General features: G+C 39.0%; 1 protein-coding gene, 1 long non-coding RNA gene and 1 pseudogene across 11 annotated transcripts in view; 1 reads left to right on the plus strand and 2 right to left on the minus strand.

Moving 5' to 3' along the window:
* The window catches only part of ENTPD1 (ectonucleoside triphosphate diphosphohydrolase 1), a 148,763-nt gene extending 133,304 nt beyond the window's left edge, over positions 1-15,459 (minus strand). For all 8 annotated transcript variants that reach the window (XR_005833151.1, XR_005833152.1, XR_005833147.1 and 5 more), the window contains exon 1: positions 15,314-15,459. Coding sequence is in view for 2 of the 8 variants with exons in the window: in XM_008700415.2 (XP_008698637.1) it covers positions 15,314-15,329 (16 nt within the window). In the remaining 6 variants the exon portion in view is untranslated. The remainder of the gene's footprint in view (positions 1-15,313) is intronic.
* On the minus strand, positions 12,087-13,114 carry LOC121101209 (annotated as a pseudogene).
* A 571-nt stretch (positions 15,460-16,030) lies between the features above and the next one.
* On the plus strand, positions 16,031-23,995 carry LOC121101210. 3 transcript variants are annotated; one of them, XR_005833155.1, is made up of 4 exons: positions 16,031-16,170; positions 20,664-20,740; positions 23,408-23,533; positions 23,881-23,934. It is a non-coding gene; the product is annotated as an uncharacterized LOC121101210 (long non-coding RNA). The 3 variants fall into 3 exon arrangements; XR_005833154.1 differs by having other exon boundaries at positions 22,688-23,995; XR_005833153.1 differs by having other exon boundaries at positions 23,408-23,995.
* The last annotated feature ends 1,770 nt before the right edge of the window (positions 23,996-25,765 follow it).

Here is a 25,765-nt window from a genome sequence, read left to right on the forward strand (position 1 = left end):
ACTACCTAAGAGATAAAGAAAGAATCCTAAATGCTTCGTAGAAAACAGAGGGTGGGGTGGGAGTAACAAGTGACATAAAAATAATTGGGAATAGAATAGCATCAGACTTCAAAAATCCAAAAGACACAAAGGCCTCAACATTCTTACTCCAGTGCACCTTTTCTCAGGAAGTTACTGAAGGATGTGCTCCACCCAAATGAGGTAGTGAACCAAGGAAAAGGAAGAGATGTAGTACAAATGGAGAATCAACACAAAAGAAAGGTCAAGGGAAGCCCAGGAAGACAGCTATGCAGCAGTCCAGGAGAGCAACCAGCTTAGACGGGGATGGGACAGCAGGTTCAAAAAGGAGGTTTTAAAAAAAGAACAGACAAGAAAAGAAGGACAAAAAGAAAAATTATTGACTATGAAGGAAATTATATCAAAGGGTTTGCAAAAAAGAATTACTAATATAGAGACATAGAAAACTAAGCTGATAAAGAAATGAGGACTTATTAATGCCAGTAAAAATAAAAATCGTATCGGAAAGAAAATCGAAGGCACAAACAATATTTACCTAGTCATGCTAAAGGAAACATTGGATATTAATTTAACCAAAACTTTTGATATCATTATACAGGGATGGTGCAGAGAGGGCACCCTGGCAGGAATGTAAGAAAACAAAGTACTCAGCTACCAAAATAAGTAACAGAGAACATTTAAATTAGCAGTGTAAGCACAAATACCAGAAAAAATTCTCACTCTCTTTTCTTAAATCCTTTCTCTTCCCATACCTTTGTTAATGTTGGTGTTTCTTAGGTCCCATTCTTAATCATCTTCTGTTTTTATTCTCAACATTTTCCTGGGAGATTTAGTCATGCCCATACTTTCAACCACTGATACCATGCTCCAACTCCAACTTTCATTATCTCTGGATTTTAGCCAGACCTCTTCAAGCTCTAGATCAAAGTTTCCAGCAACCAACAGAATATGTCTGCCATGATGTCTTATAAACAGCTCATGTTTAGCACATGCCAGGATGAACTTGTTATCTCTCTCTTCCCCTGCCAAATCTACGCTCCTTCCCCCCTTCCCAGCCTTATTAATCCAATCATTCAAATCTAAACTTTAGGGTAAGTCTTGATATCTCCCTCTCCTCTTCTGCCAACAAACCACCTAGCCCTCTACTTCAGATTCTACCTCAGAAATATTGTCTAAATCCAGTTCCTCCCATCCTTCCCCTGCCCCCACACCATGCACCATCAATGCCTTAGTGTAAATCCCCATCATCTCTCACCTACCAAACTACTGCAGAAACCCAATACTAGTCTCCCCCCATTGCTCACCAACTTCTTGGTTCATTCCCTAGATTACTCTCAGGGTAATCTCACAAAGCCAAGTCTTATGACCACTGAGCATGATGGTAGCATTAAGTGAAAATATTTTGCCACACTCTCCCACATTCTTGTGAAAATCTCTAACTATTCCCTAAAAGAAATGGGTTTTTCCCCTAAATGATATGCGAATGCACTAGAATTAAGACATGATACTAATGGGGGCACCTGGGTGGCTCAGTCAGTTAAGCATCTGCCTCCAACACAGGTCATGATCCCAGGGTCCTGGGATCGAGCCCCGCAATGGGCTCCTTGCTCAGCAGGGAGCCTACTTCTCCCTCTCCTGCTCCCCCTGCCTGTGCTTACTCTCTCTGTCAAATAAATAAATAAAATCTTAAAAAAAAAAAAAAAGACATGACACTAATGGCCAAGGTCATCCTTTCTGAGACATGGCAGCATAACCAGGGGCAAGTAAGCAGAGACCTTATTGGCCCTCCCAACACCCATTAACTTGGAAACGACAAATGAACATTAGAGAAGAACAGCAGAGTGTGATGGGAGAGGCAGGGGGGAGTTCTTTGGGAAGGCCCAGATCTGTTGTTTTGTCTTGCTTTGTTTCGTTTGTTTGAGTTTGCTTTTGCATTTGTGAGTTGGCAGCCATGTATCTATCACAAGTCTAAAGTGACCTTAGAATTGATCTCCGTAAAAAGGCATTACTCAGCTCACTCTCCAGTTCAACATAAATTTGCTCTCAGTGGGGAAGGGACAAAAGCAAGAAAATGGGTCCTGAGACGGGTCCTTCCTGGATGTCTTTATAGCTCTGGACAACAATATTGAGAGAATTCTGACAACTGTAGACTATCCTCTCAAACATGACTGACTATATGGCAGCAGGACTTTTGCCTTCTTCCCTGGATCTGAGTGAGCTTATTTTGGCTAGAGGATTGAAATGTCTTCCCACACAAAGAAGGGGATCTAGGACTTGGTGACTGCATCCTTCCAAGATCCAAAGGGAATCTGAGAGAGCCAAGGGTAGACCATGCATTCCAATCGTCTCTAACATTGGACTAGGATGAATTTCCCCCAACACTTCCTTAAATTCTTTTTAGAATAAAGTGAAAAATACACACATTCATTTGTACACATACAAAAGGAATCTCCCTTTTTTTTTTTTAAAGGGTAAGGCCTTAGGTTAAATAAATTTTGTAGTAAAGTAGAAAGAATAATGAAGGAAAAGTTTGTCTCTAAAATAGATGCAGGAAAGAGAAAGAGATCTTTGTTTATTTTTTAGTTAGATACAAGAAGATGTTGCTATGAGAAGAGAACGGACTAAGATAAAAGATTTAATGGTAACCAAAAACATTGCAGCTGAATGAAAGTTTATATTGGAGATAATTAAGGAAAATTGAATCAGTGAAGTAGAACACAGTTTTAGGAAAATACTCTCAGAATACTAAGAAAAACGAATGAAGGGGGGGGGGAGGTAGATGGTATTCAGAAATTAGACATACAAATAATAGGTCCCTGAAGGAAAAAAATGAACAAAGCAGGAATGCTGATCAGAGTTATGACAAGAGAAATCTTTCTTGCTCCTCAAGAAGTCCTGAATTTGGATATCAAGAGGGTTTACCATATGCCCAGGCAAAATCTATGAAAGGAAGCCTATACTCAGTTGTCTTACTGTAAGAAGTATAACTGTCAGGAATAGAGAACAGAAAAAAGTTTGGGCTGAAAAATAGCTGTCCTCAAACTTCTTTTCAGCATTAGACATCTCAAGACAATGGAAGAATATCTCCAATTACTTAAGGGGGATAAGATTTCTATATTTAGATAAGTTGTCACTCTCCTATCACAAGGATGCCCTTTCTAAAAAATCATTTCGTATAACTTCTAGATTGTGAAGGGAAGCAAAATTAAGAACTCAAAGATGGGATTTAAAGGCATAGTGAGAGAAGAACTATACAAACCAATTAAATTCTTAGAGGGATGAGTATAATCATTAATATCTAAATAAAAAGGAAAAACCTATGAAATAAATGACGAATAGAGTTTTCAATATTGGAATTTATAATATTATCAGATTAAATAATTAAAATAAGAAAGGAGGACCCAGGGAAGCAAAAGCTCTTAAATTCTTATCTTTCATGACACAGTCAAAATTACTCTTGTTTTTACTTTGATATGAAGATAAACTTAAGCTCAGGAATGTTTTTCTGTTAAGATAGCCACAGATAAAAATAAGATGCCTGTTGTCCACAGCTTTGTAGAAGAATAGATAAAAACAAATAAGTGAAAGTGCAGAGTCTGTATAGCAAAAAGCATTATATGAGAAAACATTAAACACCAGGGAGAATAAAACAAGAATGGCAAGTAAAATAAATGTGAACTAATATATTTAAATTCCTGCATGAAAACAGACTCAACTTGGATTTTAAAAGAGGATACATGGAAAATAAAATGAAATTCCAGCTGGCTTCTTTGCAGAAATTGATGAGCTGATCCTAAAATTCATATGGAAATTCAAGGGACCCAAAATATTAAAAACAATCTTGAAAATGAAACAGAATTGAAAGACTCACACTTTCTGATTTCAAAACTTACTACAAAGTTATAGTAATCAAGACAGTGTGAAATTGACACAGAGATAAACATACGGATCAATAAAATAAAGCTGAGAGTCCACACATTTATAGTCAATTGATTTTCAACAAGGATACCAAGAAAATTCACTGGGGAAAAGAACAGACTTTCCAACAAAGGGTGTGGGGACAACTGGATATTCACATGAGTTGGGCCCCTACTTCATACCACATACAAAAATTACTCAAAATGGATCAAAGTCCTGATTGTGAGGGCTAAAACTGCAAAATTGTTTGAAAAAAAAGTTAAGGGCACCTGGGTGGCTCAGTCGTTAAGCGTCTGCCTTCAGCTCAAGGCATGATTGTGGCGTTCTGGCATCAAGCCCCACATTGGGTTCCTCCGCTGGGAGCCTGCTTCTTCCTCTCCTACTCCCCCTGCTTGTATTCCCTCTCCCGCTGGCTGTCTCTCTCTCTATCAAATAAATAAATAAATAAAATCTTAAAAAAGAAAGTTAAGTGCAAATCTTCATGACTTTGGATTAGGCAAAGATTTATTCTCCGAAGAAGATACATAAATATCCATTAAACACATGAATAGATGTTCAAAACCATTAGCCACCAAGGAAATGCAAATCTAAGCCATGAGATACCACTTCACACTCAATGGATAAATATAACTAAAGATCAATTAAAAAACGTTTAGGTAAGGATGGTTATACACTGCTGGTGGGAATGTAAAATGATGCAGCTACTTTGAGAAACAGTCTGGCAGTTCCTCAAATGGTTAAGCATAGACATATGACCCAGCAATTCCACTTTTGGGTATATATCCAAGAGAAATTAAGAACATAGGTCCACACAAAAACTTGTACATGAATGCTCAGAGCAGCATTATTCATAATGTCAAACAGTAGAAACACCCCAAATATCCATCAACTGATGAATGGATAAAATGTAGTTTATCCATACAGTGCAATATGTGATATGAAACGTTCAAAACAGGCAGAAATATAGCAGAAAGTAGATTGGTGTTTGCCAAGGGCTGTGGAGAAGAAAGGGTGCATAAGGAGGGAATAGAAGTGACTGCTACTGGATGTAGGGTTTCTTTTTGGGGTGATAAAATGTGCTAAAATTGACTGTGGTGATAACTGCACCATTCTGTGAGTATCCTAAAAAAAAACACTGAAAAGTAGATTTTAAGTGGGTGAATTATGTGGTATGTGAATTATATCTCAAAGTAATAATGTGATCAACAAATATGGGCTCAAATCTCAACTTCAACACCTACTAATGGAGAGACTTTAGATAAGTCACTTAACTTTACTTATTCTTCAGTTTCTCATTTGTAAGATAGGGATAGTAAACAGTACCAATTTCAAACACTTGTTTGAGACCTGAGTTAATAGCTGTAAGAGCAGGAGGTTGCCCAATACACACTAAACCTGTAGGTTAACTAAAGTTGCCACCACTTCCATTTATTAAAAACTTAATGCGTTAGTTTCCTATGGCTGCCATAACAAATTACCACAAACCTGGTGGCTTAAAGCAAAATACACATTTACTCTCTTACAGTGCCACAGGTCCAAAGTCTGAAATCAGTTTCGTTGGGCTGAAATCAAGGTGTTGGCAGGGCCGCTCTTTCTTTTCCATCTTTTTCTAAACTACATTCCATGCATTCCTTGGCTTGTGGTCCCCTTTCCCATGTTCAAAGCCAAGAGCAGCATCTTGCTTCAGTGGTTACATTGCCTTCTATGTCAAATCTCCCACTCCCTCCCTCTTACAAGGACATTTATAATTGCATTTAGGGCCCATCTGGATAATCCAGGATAATCTCCACAGTTCAAGATCCTTAATGTAATCACATCTGCAAAGACTCTTCTTTCAATATAAGATAACATACATGAATTCTAGGGATTAGGAGCTGTAATCTTTGCAGTTTACCTTAGTTACTATATTGACCAAAAAAGAAGAAAAAGAAAGTAAATCTATGAGAAAGCTCTATTTCTATGAAAAAAATTCTAAGCTCACCAAGATAAAGCAATAAAAAGAAGATATTAAGCAAAAAGATGGTATCAACATCTTTACATAGTTTAAATTAGAAAATGTGAGCACTGCACTATTAATTTCTGTTAACTAACACTATTTACTGGAAACAAGGGTTGTTCGAGTCCTCCCTACCCTGCCTTTTCAGCACAAAGCCTAAAAAAATTATTTTGCTGATGATACATTGCTTCAGATGTCTTTTTGTGATTGGAACTGAGTTTTTATCCACTTAAGCAATACTGTTTCAATTTTATGGTTCAGCGATTCTGATCCCACCTCTTAAATCCTGCCAACCAGACCCAGGGCCCAGTGCCGGCCTCCTGAGGCCTGCCATGCTTAGTTGGAAGGGAAAGGCTTGGTAATTCTCACTCACACCCATTCCATACTTCCTAAAGTTAGGTAGCCATGCAAGGCTCAGCTGCCTCAGACGCCATCTGAGAACTTAACCACACTTTCTTTTCTCTTTCCCAACACTGGACTACTCCTTCTCTGTATCTACTTTACTTTCCTTCAATATTCCCAACTTTCCATCCTGCCCCCACTTTTCTAATAAGCCACAATAAAAATGACTCACATCGCATTTTTCCCCCTTGAAACTGCAAATAATGGATATAGACTATAATTTCACATAGCAGAAAATTATGGTTGGGAAGGGATTAGCATATGATTGAAATGGCTGGATAGATTTGTAAATTTCCACTTTTATATGTTAAAAATAGAATATATCTTCTTTATAAGCATTCACAGATTTATAAAAATTCACTACATACTTAAGCACAGAGAAACCTCTGAGATTATTCTCTAACCATTGTGAAATAAAACAAAAGATTAATTAAAATTAATGGTTTAAACAAAAATAACAATCACTTGGAGCTGAAAAAATATATATTATTCTGTGTTAAAGAGACAATAAAAATGCAGTATCAAACTACTTTGAAAACCACAGATAAAAGTGTATTGGATTTATAGCTATAAGTCTTTATATAAAAAACCCTAAAGGAAGATTCAGAAAAACTGCTGTGGATATGGCAGAAAAACTTGAATATCTTTATTTGATGAAGAGCTCACATAAATTAATTTGAAAACATAAAATCTAAATAAGTAATAAATGGGCAAAGAGGATAGAAACAGTATACAAAAAAGCACATATTATGTGAAGAATATTGAATTTACTGGTAACTAAAGAAATACAAATTAAAACAACATAAAAGTAGATAAGATTATTAAAAAAAGAAACACACGGAAGCTGTCAGGGATGCTTAACAGGAACTGCTTGCAGGAGCATGAAGGGCCCACCCTTAGGGAAATTAAATTGGCAACATGGAAGCATGTTACACAAACCCTCTGCCTTCTTTTCTCCACCAGCTTCCTTTTCCTTCATATTCCCTAAAATTTTCAAACTAGAGAAATCCATTGGTCCTCTCTGCACCCACTTCCCTCCTCTTTGTACCTGGAATCATTCCGACCTCACTTCTGTAGAGTGGAGACAATGCCCCAGGCACACTGTTCCCAGTCTCAGAGCCCTGAGTCCTACTCCAGGTCCCTGGCATTCCAAACACCCAGCAAAGGGGTCTAGAGACAGCCACATGTTCTGCTCCAACACTTCTCAGGTTGAAGGTAAGGAATGAAAGAAGCTTAGGAAAACTTGGATCCATGGAGAAAAGGTGGGAGATGTTTAGGAACTCCAACACAGGGCCTGTTTGTGTAATAATGGTTTGTGTGCAATAAAGATTCAGACTTCTTTTTTGTATGGCAAATGGAGGCCTCAACTTCCTCTTGGAGTACATATATTGAATGGATGAACGAATGAATTCGATTTCCCATGATCCTGCAATGACATAGCTGATCAGGGACCCAAAGTGGCAGCTTGGTGGGAGTGGGGTGGCACTGGGGGAGGAAGGGGATGGTCATTGGTACCAAAGTAAGCCCTGAGGCTAAGTCATGCAGTGATCCTATAATATGGCTAGTTGAAGTATGGCCTATGGAGGGCACAATTACCATCACCTGGGAGCTTGTTAGAAATGCAGAATCTCAGGCCCCACCTCAGGGCTAGTGGATCAGAATGTGCATTTTAACAAGATCCCCAATGTAGCACATGTACATTAGAGTTTGAGAAATACTTCCTTAGAACACACATACACTTATTAAAACAACATAAAGAGAGCTAGTGCATCTGCTCTTCGTATTTCCATCAAACAATCAAGAAGTTTGATGATTCTTTACCACAAGGGCTGCCCTCAATTCCAGCCTCCCTCCGAAGACTCACAAACAACAGACCCTATATGAATTTCCTCAGGCCTCACCTTCACTCTGCACAGGCTTGAGCCCAGCACTGCTCAACGCCATAGCAGGTGGAGTTAAACGCTAATGCCCCTAAGCACAATCACTGGTTTTAAAGTGCAAAGGCAACCAAAAAGACAGCACAAAGAAGAAAATACTCTAAAAATATGGTATGGCCAAGTAAAAGTAGGACCAATCACCATCATTTGTAAAACCTCTTTATCACATGTGCCTGATGACCATGGAAGACAATCATGATTAAGGAAATAATTTAATATGCAGCTGATTACTTTGCAAAGGTTTAATCAGTTACATGTCAGGTAATCCCAACATCACAGTCAAGACCACACTTTGGACTTCTACCTTCAAATCTCCAGGATGGACATGAAAAGAGGTTCCCTGCTTGGAACTTAAAAAAGGTAAAAGAGCTTTTCCTCTTAAATATGGGCTGTAGTTTTTGTAAAAGAGGGAGAATAGGTCTTTAAGCACTGCTGGGACTTGAAAGGAACTTGTTGTGCACACCAGACTACTCATCTTTCTAGTTCCAACTGAAGTTCCCATCCTTTGAGAAGTTTTCCCAGAAATCATCACTCCCTATTGTGTTTCTCATGGCATTTTCTTTAGACTTCTATTACAACTCTTAGGGAGGTAAGAGAATTTATCCATTAGGAACCCAGGCTTTGCAGCATAAATATGTGGGTCTAGATTCCCTCTCTGCTGAAGGAAAGATTCTAAATGCATTCTATGGGGCCAGTATTACCCTAATACCAAAACCAGAAAAAGACACTACAAAAAAAGAGAACTACAGCCCAATATCTCTGATGAACATAGATGCAAAAATCCTCAACAAATATTAGCAAACCAAATCCAACAACACATTAAAAAAACATTCACCACAATCAAGTGGAATTTATTCTAGGGATGCAAGAGTGGTTCAATATTTGCAAATCAGTCAACATGATATATCACATTAACAGAAGAAAGGATAAAAATCATATGATCATCTCGATAGATGCAGAAAATGCATTTGACAAAGTACAAAATCCATTCATGATAAAAACTCAACAAAGTAGGTTTAGAGAAAGCATACCTCAACATAACAAAGGCCATATATAAAAGAAACCAAAGCTAACATCATAATGGTGAAAAACTGAAAGCTTTTCCTCTAAGATCAGGAACAAGACAAAAATGCCCACTCTTACCACTTTTAGTCAACATAGTACTGGAAGTCCTGGTCACATCAATCAGATAAGAAATAGAAATAAAAGGCATCCAAATTGGTAAGGAAGAAGGAAAACTTTCACTATTTGCAGATGACATCATACTATACATAGAAAGCCCTAAAGACTCTATCAAAAAACTACTACAACTGATAAATGAATTCAGTTTAGTTGCAGGATACAAAATTAATATACAGATATCTGTTGCATTTTTATACACTAATAATGAAATAGCAGAAAGAGAAATTAAGAAAACAATCCCATTTACAATTACACCAAAAAGAATAAGATACCTAGGAATAAACTTAACCAACCAAGGAGGCAAAAAACATGTACTCTGAAAACTATAAAACACTGATGGAAGAAATTGAAGATGACACAAACAAATGGAAAGGTATCCCATACTCATGGACTGGGAGAACCAATATTGTTAAAACATCCATACTACCCATATTTACAGATTTAATGCAATCCCCAGAAGTATTTTTCAAAGAACTATAACAAATAATTCTAAAATCTGTATGAAACCACAAAAGACCCCAAATACCCAAAGCAGTCTTGAAAAAGAAAAATAAAACTAAGGTATTACAATCACAGATTTCAGGATATACTACAAAGCTGTGGTACTATAAACAGTATGTTTGGCACAAAAATAGACACATAGATCAATAGAATAGAATAGCGAGCCCAGAAACAAGCCCACACTTTTATGGTCAATTGATCAAAGGAGGCAAGGATATTCAATGGAAAAAAGACAGTCTCTTTGACAAATGATGTTGGGAAAACTAGACAGCAACACGCAAAAGAATGAAACTGGACTACTTTCTTACACCATACACAAAAATAAACCCCAAATACGTGAAGACTTACATGTGATACTTGAAACCATAAAATTCCTGGAAAAAACACAAGCAGTAATTTCTTTGACAATGGCCTTAGAAATAGTTCTCTAGATATGTCTCCTCTGGCAAAGGAAACAAAAGCAATATTAAACTACTGATACTATACCAAAATAAAAAGCTTTTGCAAGCAAGGGAAACCATCAAGAAAACAAAAAGACAACCTACTGAATGGGAGAAGATATTTACAAATGACACATGTGACAAGGGGTTAATATCCAAAATATATAAAGAATTTATACAACTCAATACCAAAAAAACCGAAATAATCCAATTAAAAAATGGACAGAGGACATGAATAGGCATTTTTTTAAAGAAGACATAAGATGGCCAACAGATAAATGAAAAGATGCTCAACATCACTCATCATCAGGAAAATGAAAATAATGAGATATCACCTCTCACCTGTCAGACTAGCTAAAATAAAAAACACAAGAAATAATAAATGTTGGGGATGATGTAGAGAAAAAAAAATCCTCATGCACTGTTGGTGGGAATGCAAGCTAGTACAGCCACTGTGGAAAACAGTATGAGGCTTCCTCAAAAAAATAAAAATAAAAATACCATATGACCTAATAATTCCACCACTGAGTATTTACCCAAAGAAAACAAACAAACCAAAAAAACTAATTTAAAAATATATGCCCCTTGTATTTATTGCAGCATTATTTACAATAGCCAAGATATGGAAGCAACCCAAGTGTCCATTGATAGATGAATGGATAAAGAAGAGGTGGTAGGGGCGGAATAATACTACTCAGCCATAAAAAAAAGAATAAATAAGATCTTGCTGTTCATAACAACATAGATGGATCCAGAGGGTATAATGCTAAGTGAAATAAATCAGAGAAAGACAAATACCATATGATTTCACTCATGTAGAATTTAAGAAATAAAACAAATAAACAAAGGAAAAGAGACAAACGAAAATAGACTCTTAAATACAAAGAACAAACTGGTAGTTGCCAGAGGGGAGGTGGGTGGGAAGATGGGTGAAATAGGTGAAGAGGATTAAGAATATACTTATCGTGATGAGCACTAAGTAATGTACAGAATTGTTGAATTGTCGCGGCACCTGGGTGGCTCAGTCTGTTAAGCATCTGACTCTTGATTTTGGTTCAGGTCATAATCTCAGAGTCATGAGATCGAGCCCCACATCAGGCTCCACACTTAGCACAGGGTCTGCTTGTCCCTCTGCCTCCCCCTCCACCCCTCCCCCCCAAAAATGAATAAATAAAACCTCTAAAAAAATAGAATTGTTGAATCATTATATTGTACACCTGATACTAATATAACACTATATGTTAATTACACTTGAATAAAATAAATTCCCCCTTCTTCCTATACTAGCTCTGTGACCTTGGCCAAGTCATTCTCTCCACAGCTATAAGATGCAGAAACCTGTATCACAGATTTGTTGTGAAGATTACATGAGGCAGCACCTGGCACATAATAATCAATGTTAGCTATTATTATTAGCACTTCACAGAGTCTGGTTTCAATTAGAGTTGGTTGTATATGTATCTGTCTTCCTCACTAGACTGTGAGCAAACTGTTTATATCCCACACATCTGGCATAGGGACATAATGGTAGACACACAATAATATTTGTCAAATTGCTTTGAAGGTATGCCAGGAAGAGGAAAGGGAGGGTGCTGGAAACAAATTTAATGTACTTTATGATTTTACCCAGGGCCAACCTCTGCAGTGTATGTTTTTCTTCTATTACCAGAGTACATTGTCTCAGACTATAAGGTTGCTATTTAATGGGGTTGGGGAGGCACTATTTCTGGAACCAGATGTTCTGTTAAGAGACAGCAAGGTTGAACTATGAGGCATCTGAAATCTCCAGTTTGGCCCCTGGCTGAACGGGGAGTGGGGGCTGAAGTTCTGCCAGAGCTGGACCCCCGAAGTGGGTACCCTGGCATGGGGCCACAGCAGCTCTGAAGCTCACCTACCTAGAAGGGATACATCTCGTTTCTCCAGTGTATTCACTTAGAGGGATGTCTTAATAAAGCGCATAAAAGAATAGTATGTACCAGCAGGATCTCTATTGCAAATTCATAGGTCCCCTTTTCGTTCTCATTTGTTTGTTTGTTTTAGTAGCACTAGCGTTTATTAAACTGTGCCTTACAACAGATGCTGGGAATTGCCAATGGTGCTTTTGATGTATAAAGCCCAGATATTCTGCCAGTTCTTCCTGAGCAATGACACCAGGATATTGACAGCTACGTAGATGTTGTATACAAGCTCATCATCTGTTATCTTCATGGGGCCAATGGCCACTGCCAGACACAGCACCTTCTTCATCTGGAATTTGATTGTGGACTTCACTCGATCCACTTTGGCCACCATGTTCTCATTGTGGGTCAGCAAGGAAGGGAACGTGCCAGCCTTATTCAGGCCTGGGCCCAGGATTTGTGGGATCTGCTTGATAAGAGATTCTGAAGCCAAAAAGGCATAATACTTCTTGGCTGGCTTCTTTATTAATTTTTATTCATGTTGAGTTTCTTCAGCACCTTAACGCCCATGTGGGGAATATCCACAGCCTTGGCCTCATCATAGTGCTGCCGGTCCCCCAAAACTCATATGGAGAACTTGGGCGGGGAGGAGACTTAAGCCTGATGGTATCTGAGAAGTGTTTGTCCTTCCGAAAGTCATAGTTCTTCCAGCTGATCTACAGCTCCACTGTCTCCAGAATCTTCCAGCGCTTTGCACTGATTCCTGTGCAGGACTTCCAACACCACCTCATACAAGGTGTCATGGGAGACTTTGCTGCTCATGGTGCCATGCACCACAATAACCAGAAGAGTCACAGGCCCCCTTTTAAACCAGCCTCCTGATTCTTGGATAAACATTAACTAAAATAATAATACTTAGTTTATTAAATATTTGTTGAGTTCCCATTATGTGCTAAAGATTGCACTAGACAATGCCAATCCAAAGGTGGATAAAGAAATTATTGTCAGGGTAAGGGGGAAGCAATTCAGAGGGCAGGAATGTGGATGAGTGTGCTGAGCAACAGTTTAGGCGTAAGCAGTGAGGTGTTGTAGAAACATCCAAGACGGGCTAATCTAAGGCTCAAAGGTTGGAGAAAGCTTCACACAGGGATTAACAACCAGGATGAAGCTTGAAGGAATGACTGCAACAACAGCTAACATTTATTGAGCACATACACTATGCATCAGACCCTGTTCTGAGAATTTTTGCATGAATCTCTCATTTAGTCCTTATAATAACGCTATAAGGTATATATTATTATTCTCTTCATTTTACGGATGAAGAAACTGAGGCACACAGGTAGTAAATAGTCGAGCTGGAATTCAAACCTGGGCAGCTTGGCTCCAGACTGAAAGGGAAGGAGAAGGCCAGACAGGCCTTCAGGGCAGAGGCAAGTGTCATGCAACAGTCTGAGGGGGAGGAAAGGAGCAAGGTCACTTGGGGAACTGAAAGTGGCTGGGGGTGGGGACAGAAGTTCAGAGATGACTGGGCTCACTCTGCAGGTTAGAAGAGAAACCAGAGGCAGGGGATTTCTGGTCTGTGTGATTACTATTACCCAACTCCTCCTAGTCAAAATCTCTTCCTTTTGTAAAAGGGTAAAAATAACAATACCTGGGTTCTACCATAGAAAATGGTCATGATCACCAAATGAGAGAAATGAATGTGAACCGACAGCAAAGCACAAATTCCTTCTCAGACTTGAGATTTCAGTAAGTATCATTTCCCCAGTAGCTTCAAGGATTTGAAACCCAGAATCAACCACGTCAGGGCAGTAGCCAGAGCCTTCAGGTAGAGTAACAGTGTGGGAGTACAGAAAGAAAGGCCCACAGACCCTGTGTCCAACCAAATTCACCACTCACTAACTGTGTGATCCCAAGGCAAGCCACTCTCTCATTATATCAACTCCACCATCTGGAAAGTGGGAATGATAATGATAGCACTCACCTCCGAAGTTGATGAGAGGAATAAATAATACGGGTCTTGTGCTTAGAATAGCTCCCGGCACAGACTGGAGACTTAGTAACATTAACAGCTACAACTGCTATCATTATTAAGAATCTGTTGGCTACTCATCCCATTGCTCTGCACTTTATGTGACAAAAACATGTGGGGATATCAGAAATTAGAGATGATGAAGAAGTGCAACCCTACATAACTACACTGCTGCAGAGCCTCTTCCTGGCTCCCATGGGCTGGCAAGCAGCTGGCTCTCTGCTGTGGCAGAAAATGCCCAAAAGAGGTAAAAGACAGAGACTGCACACCATCTGTAAAAACCAGGCTGCTCTTTACAGTTTTTAGACAAAATCTAAATATAGTCACTCAGATATGCCTTGCTTTTTTAAGATAAAGCTATTCATCCCTCCAACCCTTCACTCCTCTCCCCCCTCCCATACACATTCACATAATCCAAGAAACATTCAGTCTTTTGCAAGACATACTCCGGGGTCCTGTTGTGACAGCCTCTTGCCACATTAACTTCTCTATCTAACTCCTGGCAGAGAAGCTTTGCTAATTTCACAACAGGAAAGCACGCAGGAAATTCAAGAACAAAACAAATCTCCTACACACAGAGACCAGCATCTTCAAGCAAACTCACTGAGGTACAGACCCGAAGCAAGATGACTCTGGACTATAAATGAGCCAGCTACTTCTTAAACTGCAAAGGGACGGAAGAAGTCATTTGCCGCTAAAATACCAGATCTGAATGCAAATTGATCATGAATATTCATGAGCCCTTCCAGCTTGCTCAAGAGCCACCCCTGACTAAAACCCCCAGGCTTTGCTTCCTAAAAAGTTTCCCAAAGTTCTTTCTCTGCCTCCTCTCAGAAGGAGAGGGTGGGAAAGTTCATTTGGGGATTTATGCCTCTTGCTCTTTCAAGTACTTGCTTTTGGTCTGGGCTTTTCGGGACTTTTTTTTTTCCTCTCTTTTTTTGTTGTTGTTGTTGTTCTTAAGGATTCAAATCAAATCGATTTGTTCTTACCCTTTCTATCTTCCATAATTGGCAGCTTTTGTTTTCTTCCTCTTTGCTCTTTATTTTTTCAGCCTCTGCTTGCTGTGGTCGGGTCTCTGTGAGAGAGGTACTCAAGGAACCGAGATATAACAGACCCTCGGGCTCATGGGAGGGGCTAAATTAGCCGGCCCCGTTTCGGAAGGAACCTCAAACCCTATGTCTCTTTCATTGACTCGATTCGAAAGAAGAGATTGGCTGAGTCCAGCTGCTCATTTCCCTAAAGACCACGAAGAGTTGTCCGGATTGTAATTTTTTGTATTCTTAAAGCAATGTATGTTCANNNATCTCTCTTTCCCTCTCTCTTTGCTACAGAAATCCATTTTTCTCCTTGAGATATGTATCTTGGCTGCAAGCAAAAAAGCTATTTACTTATTGCAGCTTTGAAACCAGATAACAAGAAGCTTGTTTCCTGATACCCACTGGAAAAACTGTGGGACTCAAGAAGTCCTTCCTGTCCCTTAAAGGGACCCTTTCTGGTCCTCTGATGAGCAATCCCTTTTCTGAGGCTCATTAGACCAGAAGAGCAACAGGTCCTGTCACGAATGAACGGATGGACAGAAGGACGCTGTGCCAGGAGGAGCCTCGTTACTGGTGGAAGGACAGAGGAGGCTGCTCGCTGGGAACAGCTATCCAGCTGTACCGATGCAAGTCAACCACCTTTTCCAAACTTTAACCTCCTACCTCTGAATTCTATTGAGCATGAATTGCCACACCCAGCCTTTGTCAAGATGACCCAAATGCAGATGAGGAGCCAAACAAAACGTTTCACACTATGTGTATTCGATGTTATTTGAAATTAGGACAAGACCTAATCCTCGCAGAGGAAGGTAAGTACTCAAGGCCCAAGGCCTCTTGGGCAGATTCTCCCTCCACAACGCAATAACAAACCTTAGCATTTTTGATTTGGAAGGATACCGCAGACATCTAGTCTAACCCAGGTTAGAGGCGGGGAAAAGTTAAGCCATCTGCTCATGTTCACAGAGAGAGAGAGAGAGAGAGGGCACGAGCGAGCAGGGAGCACCATCATCTCTCTTATTTGCTACCATGCTCCCCTGCACCTAATACAGTTGCTCCACAGTGTGGGCTCTCAATAAATGTTTCATAAATAGTGAATTAATGAATAAATAGCAGCAAAGCAGGGATGTAGATGTGGTTTTCTGATTCCTACTTCATGCTTTTTCTACATTGCCTCTTTAACATGAGAATTTGTGTTTAAAGCCAATTATACCATAAGACATTTTTCTTCATATAAACCATTAAATTAGTGACTATTACAAATTGTTTTTGACTCTTTATAGAAAATATATTCTCCATGATACTTTAATAAAGGCAGGGGCTGACTTTTCAGTTCGGGCATCTCTGTGAACTTGCACGGTGGCCGGCACAGAGTATGTGCTCAGTAAATGTTTGTTGTTTTAATAAATCTAAGTCTGTACAACAAAACTCCTCTTTTATCTTACTAAGTGGTTCATAGTTACAGAATTTTGCATTTATACTAACAATTAATTATGCTAAATGAAAAATCCAATGGATGCCTTCTCCAGAGCCAGTTTAGATTCCATCTCTAATAAGAATATTGGTTGGGTATTTGTCCTATTGTGGTAAAACTATTTTTAAGTAAGATAATAAGATATTTGTAAAAATCAAAATTTTTATAATGGATTTATGATTATCTTGGCATCACTGTTTGGAGAAAAATTTGAAAAACAGCATGTCCCCAAAATACCCTGTGAACTACAGAATAGAAAACAGACCATCAAAGCTAGAAGGAGAAAAGAATGATCAAGTGGACGATTATAGCAAATGAGGGTTTAGGTGGGAGAAACAAACAACAAGCACCGAACATGTGAAAGACACCCCCACACTGGGCACTGTGGCAACAGTTCTCTATTCCAAACAAAAATAAAATTCAAAATAATAAAATAAAATTCAAAGCAACTCCTACCATGTTCTACTTGGACATCATATTGTTGACTAAAGGTTACTTTGACAATTGACTCATTTCTCTTTCAATGTCATCACAGAGAGAGAAGCTATCAAGAGTAAAGTACCCAACTTCTGGTTCAACCAGAAGAGAGAAAATCTCATTATGCTAACTAGCACCTCATAAAAATTTGAAGTTCACCTGAGTTGAATATACAGTAATAGAAACATGGTTTTAGCCTCCAACTCATGCTATGAGAACCTTTTGACTAAATGTCAAATGCTTCTTATGTAACATGTTCTGTGCTACAGTTAAAACATACTGTCTGATCGGGGCGCCTGGGTGGCACAGCGGTTGAGCGTCTGCCTTCGGCTCAGGGCGTGATCCCAGCGTTATGGGATCGAGCCCCACATCAGGCTCCTCCGCTAGGAGCCTGCTTCTTCCTCTCCCACTCCCCCTGCTTGTGTTCCCTCTCTCACTGGCTGTCTCTGTCCTGTCGAATAAATAAATAAAATCTTTAAAAAAAAAAAAACAAAACATACTGTCTGGTGTTCACACCCTCCTTGGCATATGAAAACACTATATAGTTAAGTAAATATTGCCTCTCATTTATCCAAGAATAATTACAAAACAGATGGGGTTTATGTGTGTCTTTTTAAAGGCCTGAAAATTTATCTTAAAAAATAAACCCTATTTCTGAACAAAAAATTATCATCATCATTACTCATGTTATTGTTATTTGTAATAGGAAGTAGAAAATAAAAACTGCACTCAGAAGGACAGAGGGAGTTCTTAGAAAGGGGTGAAGATATTTACCTTTCTTTTAATGATAAAAGGATCTTTGATAAATTTTTAGAATGATTGAGTTTCATTTTTTTATACCTCCAATCTCTCTCACTGAGCTGCCCAGATTATCTTTCTGAAGTGTATACCTGATAACGTCATTCCCAGGCTTAAGAAGTTCTAGTCTCCTTATCATCCAAAAAGCAAAATGCAAATTCTTATCATGGAATACATAAGGTCCCCCTCTGCCTCTCTAGACTCATTTCCTGACAGATCCCTGTACTCCAAAAACAAATCATAATTCCAAACCCACAGTCTTTTCCGAGCTCTAGACTTAATACAAGTTGTACTGACACAAGACACCCTATTCCAAACTAACTTCCTACTTCCTCTGTTGCTCCCTCTGCTCAGAATGCTCTTTCCCCTCATGTTCACCTGGTCCTCCTACATATCCTTTATGACTCTGCTTAAGTATGTAATCCTCTGTGGGGCTTTGCCTGACCCCTCTTTTCTCCTTCCCCCAAACAGCACTGAACCACAGAAGAGATGCCACTCATATTATCATGATGTTTTATGATTTCATTTATAGCTCAGGCCATAAACCTTGGAGTCACATTGAATTCTGTCTTCTCACAATCCAAGTCCAATCCTTTAGCAAATTCCGTGGGTTCCATTTTCAAAATATATCCTGAACCGACTCCTTCTCATCACCCCCACTACCACACTGGCCTGAACCACATCACTTCTCACCTAGGTTACTGTGATAGCCTTCTCACTGGTCCCCCAGATTCCGGTTTTAACCCTGTTTAGTCCATTCTCAACCTAGCACCCATAGTGATTCAGTTAAAACAAAAGGTTATGTCATTCCTCTGCTTAAAATCCTCCAATGGCTCCCATATACTCCAAGCAAATCTTGGACAGCCTATGAGGCCCTACCTGACCTTCTCCCCACCACCTCTCTGACTTTCTTTTCCACTACTTCCCTCTTCTTCCTCCCTCTGTTCTAGGCTCATAGTCTTTGCACCTGCTGTTCCTTCTGCCTGGAATGCTGTTCTCCCAAATATCCACTCAACTTATTCCCTCATTCTCTGTAGTCTTTACTAAATTATCATCTTCTACCTCAGCACAAGATTGTGATCCCTAAATACTATTTTCCACTAAAATGAACCAAAGCTCTTTGTGAAAAATGGCCGATTCCAAGTCTGAGGCAGGAAGTATATGAGACTGGAATATTTTGTCATATCAGAAAGCAAAGACACTATCTAAAACTATGAGGGTTGTGTCAAATGGACTCAGGAGCCGACTTCAAGGAGCTCCTGATAGCCAAAGGAGTAAAAATTTGAACAGCAATAAGAAATAATAACTGCCATGGATGAAAACACATCAGATATGTTGATACACATGTCCATAATGATAATCTAAAGAAATCATTGTTTGTCTTTGGAACCAATTCATTATTTGGAAAGCAAATAAAAGGGGGAAATAACACTCAGCATGCCTTTGCTACACAGATTGTACCACCGGATGACCAAATAGTTGATGGGGGAAGGTTTCTCCTTGAAGTATTCCAGATAATGAAAGCATAAAATTGATAGCATTAGAGTATCACTGTCGTACAAACACCAAATAAAGTGTTGAAGCTGAGTAATAATCGTCAATGGCTGCTGACGTCACAAAAGGAGGTACAAGCATTTACTGCAGGCCTTCTGATGGAAACACACACACATCGGGGCGCCTGGATGGCACAGTCCTTAAACGTCTGCCTTGGGCTCAGGGTGTGATCCTGGCGTCGAGCCCCACATCAGGCTCCTCCACTAGGAGCCTGCTTCTTCCTCTCCCACTCCCTCTGCTTGTGTTCCCTCTCTCGCTGGCTGTCTCTCTCTGTCTAATAAATAAATAAATAAATCTTACAAAAAAAAAAAAAAAAAAGAAAGAAAGAAAGAAAGGAAGAAAGAAAGAAAGAAACACACCTTCTGAAGTAGTCTTGCCAAAAAACTGATGCCTCTAAATCTAACTACCGGTTTACATAAAATATAGGACACAGAAAACCATGTTAGAAGACACTTCAGGAATACAATAAGTAAAATTTAGTCTGGAGGAAATACTACAAAACAATTCCAGTTCTTTAACAAATAAATGTCAGGGAAGACAAAAGAGGTTGGGGTACCTATAGGATAAAAGAGATTTAAAAGATAGATCAACTTGGGGCACCTGGGTGGCTGAGTCGTTGAGCATCTGCCTTCTGCTCACGGCGTGATCCCAGAGTCCTGGGATCCAGCCCCACATCAGGCTCCTCTGCTGGGAGCCTGCTTCTTCCTCTCCCACTCCCCCTGCCTGTGTTCCCTCTCTCTCTGGCTGTCTCTCTCTCTGTCAAATAAATAAATAAATAAATAAATAAATAAATAAATAAATAAATAAAATCTTAAAAAAAAAAAAAAGATAGACCAACCAAATGTACTATCTGGACCTTGAAATTCTGATTCAAACCAATTTAAAAGAAACTCCAAGACAACTGAAGAAATTTGAACACTATTTGGATAGTATTTTATAATGCTAAAGAACTATTCATTTTTATAAAAGGTGTTTAATAGTATTGTGTCTATAATTTTTCAGAAACCTGTACCTTTGAAGATATATAGTGAAATATGTCCAAAAAAATCTGGGATGAGCATCAAAAAGAAGAGAAGGTGGTAAGGCACAGCTAAAACAAGAGTTTTAGAACAAGAAATTGTATGATGGGTACATGGGGATTTGATTTACTATTTTCTCTACTTTGTGTTTTAAATTTTCTGATAAAAAAGAATCCCAGGCAAAAAGTGGGAGATTATCTGATAATATGCAATAGTTAGATGAGGGAATTGCTCCAGGAACTTAAAGAACACAGATGAATATTCACTGAGGCAATAAGCCAAATGCAAAACTGACTTGGGGCTGAAAGATGACAATGGTCAGTGAAAAAAATTGCTACAATCTGGCAAGATGATGATCACAAAATAGGCTAAGCATTTCATTTAAGGAGCAAATAGTCAGATGAAAGAGATCATCTGCAAGACAAATAAAAGTAATTAAACAACAAACTGGTCAAAACTAAAAAGCTGTTACAGCAGTGTAAGCCAGAAAAAATATATTCACTGCGTGGTTTGCAGTGTAATAATCGGGCACTCTCTCCAATGTGCAATATCCACAGTGTGGTTTGACAGCTTGAGGGACTCTCTATATACGCAACAATGACCAAGAAAGCAGGAATTACATAACTCGGACAGAGTAGTGATGGTAGCATCTGCATCACTGGTGGGTCATGATAGGGAAGGTAGCTGGTAGGATGGGGTGGAGGATGGGCATTCTGGTCTCTACACTGTTTCTAATTCTTTATTAAAACAGAAGTCCATTGATAAAACTAATGAAAGGAGGTACTCTGGTTTTACGTATCTTAAAATAAATGCCATGGGTAACTATTATAAAAAATGACATTTTTCCAACTCCAAGAATGTCTGTATTTATCCATTTCGCTTTTATTATATTTGAATATACTAAAATGTTCTTCATAATATTTAACATGTTGTTTTGATGTAATGTCCTTTTGATATTTTTAAAACAGTCCTTACTTGTGGTTGCTTTCAAGGCTAAAAGGAGACTGTAAAAGAATGGGTTTTTATAATTGATAGGGAGGCCAGAGGCATGGTAAATCATAATACTTTAAGAATCATGGGGTAAAATGTTACATCTTATATGGCAATTGACAGATCTAATCTCAGGAATTCATACATTTCTTTTTCTACCGGCAATAGACCAAAGCTCCATCTTCTTTCACCCCATATAAACCAAGATATTAAATCAGTACTATTTGGTGTTGGTGTATGAATATTCAGCAAACAAAATTTGCTAGCACATTTTGAAAATCATATGAAATTTTCGTGACACTATTTGACATCATGCTTTGACGATCTATCAGCACTATACATACATGGGTTATCAAAAGAGAGACACATGGGATGCCTGGGTGGCTTATTTGGTTAAGCATCTGCCTTTGGCTCAGGTCATGATCCCAGAGCTGTGGGATCGAGTCCCACATCGGGCTCCCTGCTAAGCAGAGAGACTGCTTCTCCCTCTGCCTGGCTCCCCCTACTTATGCTCTGTCTCTCTCTCTCTCTTTGACAAATAAATAAAATCTTTACAGAGAGAGAGAGAGAGAGAGAGAGAGAGAGAGAGAAACACAGATTAATTTAACCGGATTGAATTTCTACTTTTCTTCCATCAATAATAACCTCTGCCCTGACTCTGCTTGCTTACAGTTACAAGAACCCCTGTGAGGAATAGGAAATAGGGAACAAGGGTGGATCAAAAAGAGCTCTGAGAGTAGTTAGAATGCACATTGGTTCAGAAAATGCCCCTTCCCTTCTTTTAGGAGAAAGTAAGAGAGACACTGTCTCTCCAAGCAGAGCCAGGATTCTCAACCTTGGCTTCCACATTATAATCACTTGGGGTACTTAAGAATTGTTAATGCCCAGCCCTACCCTCTGAGATTGGGATTTAATTTGGTCTGGGATAGGACTCAGGCAAGGTTTGTTGTTTGTTTGCGTGTTTTGTTTTGTAAGGGCCAAGATGACTTTTTTTTTTTTTTTTTTTTTTTTAAGTAGGTTCCACACCCAGCTTGGGGATTGAACTCAGGAACCTGAGGTCAATACTCACATGCTCTACCAACTAAGCCAGCCAGGCACCCCAAGGGCCTAGAAGATTTTAACATGCTGCCAGGGCTTCATAGTTAAGGAGATCTAGGTTCAAATTCTTAATGCTCATGATCTTAAACAAGTTAATGAGCCTCTCTGAACCGCAGTTTCTTTATCTGTAAAATAAAGATTTTGTTTTTAATCTATCTCACAGAGTCACTGTAAGGGGAAAAGGAGAAAAAATATGTGAGAATTCCCAACAGAGACTCTAGTACATGGCTGGTACTCAACAAGTACGAGTTCCTTTCCTATTCACTTATATGCTAGGTCTGTGTTCAGTTTAAACAAAACATTATCTTCTTTTCTCTGTCTCTTACTTTTTCCCCTCCAACATCTTCCATTTGTTTTTCCAGAAGTATAACCCCAGGGCCCCTGAGGAGAATGAGAGCAGAAGTCCCTTCCATCCTATAGCACAAAGAGTCTCCCCATTCTCCCCTTCCCCAAATTTAAAGCAATCCTATATATTCTACAGCAACAGACTCCCCATGTTGAGAGAGGGGAATGGGTAGTGAAGTATGACCTGAGATCACCCCTGTCTTTCCAGAATAAACTTTAGTAGTCAGGGAAGAATGCCCTGAACCCTGAGCTAAACAGTTCTGCACGATGCAGAATGTCCATCTCTTCCAAAAGGGAAGTGTGTGGCCAAACAGTAGCACCAGAAGAAGGCAGGCCTGGAGCACACATCACAGCAACTGCAAGCAGAGAAGACACACAAGAAGGAGTTTGCAGAATTGAAAGGAAGGTTCTAAACTACAGGTCAGTGTATAATCTGATCCCAGTGCTTGATGGAGCCCGGGTGGCACAGGGATCATCACAGTTTACATTAAGTATCTCACAACCAATTCATAACCACTCTTATCTGAGCTACAAGAACTTCCCCTGCATGAATTGAAATTTCTTATATTTTCTGTTGAAATAACCTCTTTACCTCCTTCGTCCTGTCCCCCCAACCCCAAGTGCCCCGATTCCTCTAAACATCTCAGAGGTCTGCAGAAACAATGAGTGAACTGTCACTTTATTACAATGATGAGATTTTATGGCTACTTTAAGGGGCAGCCCCCCAAATCAGTATGATAACTAATAACAGCTATAACTTCTTTTAGGTCAAAGATGTTCATTAAAAAAAAAAAAAAACTCCTGGGGCGCCTGGGTGGCACAGCGGTTAAGCGTCTGCCTTCGGCTCAGGGCGTGATCCCGGCGTTCTGGGATCGAGCCCCACATCAGGCTCCTCCGCTATGAGCCTGCTTCTTCCTCTCCCACTCCCCCTGCTTGTGTTCCCTCTCTCGCTGGCTGTCTCTATTTCTGTCGAATAAATAAATAAAAATCTTTAAACAAAACAAAACAAAAACAACAAAAAAAACTCCTTATCTATGAAAATCTAATCAGTTTATAAAAGTTTCAACTTAAAATTTTGGTTTAATTTAAATATTTTTTAAACATTACATTTAAATAGAAATGGTAAATAGATTAGTGGTTGCCAGAGGTTCACTGGGGGTGGAAAAAGGGCTGACTACATGGGGGAAACACAGGGGATTTTTGGGGGGATGAAACTACTCAGTATGATATGTAGTGGTAGATACATGACTATGCATTTATCAAAGCTGATAGAACTTTAGAGTACAAAGAATAACCCTTAATGCATACAAAGAAACAAAATCATTCAGGAGGTTAAGAATCCCAGAATGGAATGTAGATTGTGACAAAGTTTCTGTTCTAAAACGTTCTCCTATAAAAGGAACCAGAACTCCCTGGAGAAATGGCTGATTCTAGGACGGCGGGGGGGAGGGGGGCAGAAAACATACAAGGCAAGCCTGGAGTATCTCCTGGTGCCAGAATGTAAGGGAGTGATTGGAAAACCACACAGCGATGTAGTAGATCAGACTGACACAGGAGCCGACAGCCAAAGCTGGAAGACTGGGAGCAACAGAATAAAATAGCATTCAGTTATAACCCACAGTACAAAACAAATATCCATGAGTTTATACTGACATAAATTATTAAATAAATAAATGAGGGAGAATAGACAGATCTCCTGACAAGAAGAATTCCAAATACTTTATGTAGATACTCTGCCCTCTAGGAGGTAGAGCCTAACACTCCTTAAGCCTGGGCTACACATAGTTACTGCCTTCCAAAGAATGGACTATGGAAAGGAAAGAAGAAAGAGTGACTTCACAGAGGAGAAACCTGACAAACACTACCTCAGCCAGGTGACCAAGAGAACATCAACAGCAATAGGTCATGCTGATGATAGTGCATGCCCTTGGGTGATGTATTAAAATGGCACTTTACGTCTGTGGTAAAACTGTATAACCCCAGTATAGTTATGAGAAAGGCATCAGACAAATCCCAGTTGAGGAACGTTGTATAAAATATCTGATCACTACTTATCAAAACTGTCAAGGTCATCAAAAACAAGGAAAGTCTGAGAAAATATCACAACCAAGAGGAGCCTAAGAAGACATGAGGATTAAATGAAATATGGGATCCTGGAACAGAAAAGGGATGTTGTATAAAAACTAAGGAAATCTGAATAAAGTATGAACTTTAGTAATAATAATGTATCAATATTGGTTCATTGATTGTAATAAAGGTACCACACTAATTTAAGATGTTAATAACGGGGAACTGGGTATGAAGTGTATGGGAACTTTCTATATTATCTTCACAACTTCACTGTAAATCAAAAACTACTCTAAAATAAAAAGTTCATTTATAAAAATGTTAAGTTAAACACTGTATAGGAATTTAAAAACCCAGCTGTTGTACAAAAACCCCTTGCTGAAGCACATATTTATTAAAGTAACTGCTAAATGGACATGGTTTTGCAAAAGCATTTGTTACACATGATTTCTCGTTCAAACAAAATTCATTGTATCTACATCCAGCAAAGCAAAGTTAACTCAGGCTGTGTGCCAAGACAAGGAAACAGCCTTGTTATATAGACTCAATATGATAATCGTAGTACCCAAATCTTTCTATCCATGA

Source organism: Ursus maritimus, unplaced genomic scaffold (genome assembly GCF_017311325.1).
Source record: "Ursus maritimus isolate PB19 unplaced genomic scaffold, ASM1731132v1 scaffold_7, whole genome shotgun sequence".
NCBI classification, from domain to species: domain Eukaryota; kingdom Metazoa; phylum Chordata; class Mammalia; order Carnivora; family Ursidae; genus Ursus; species Ursus maritimus.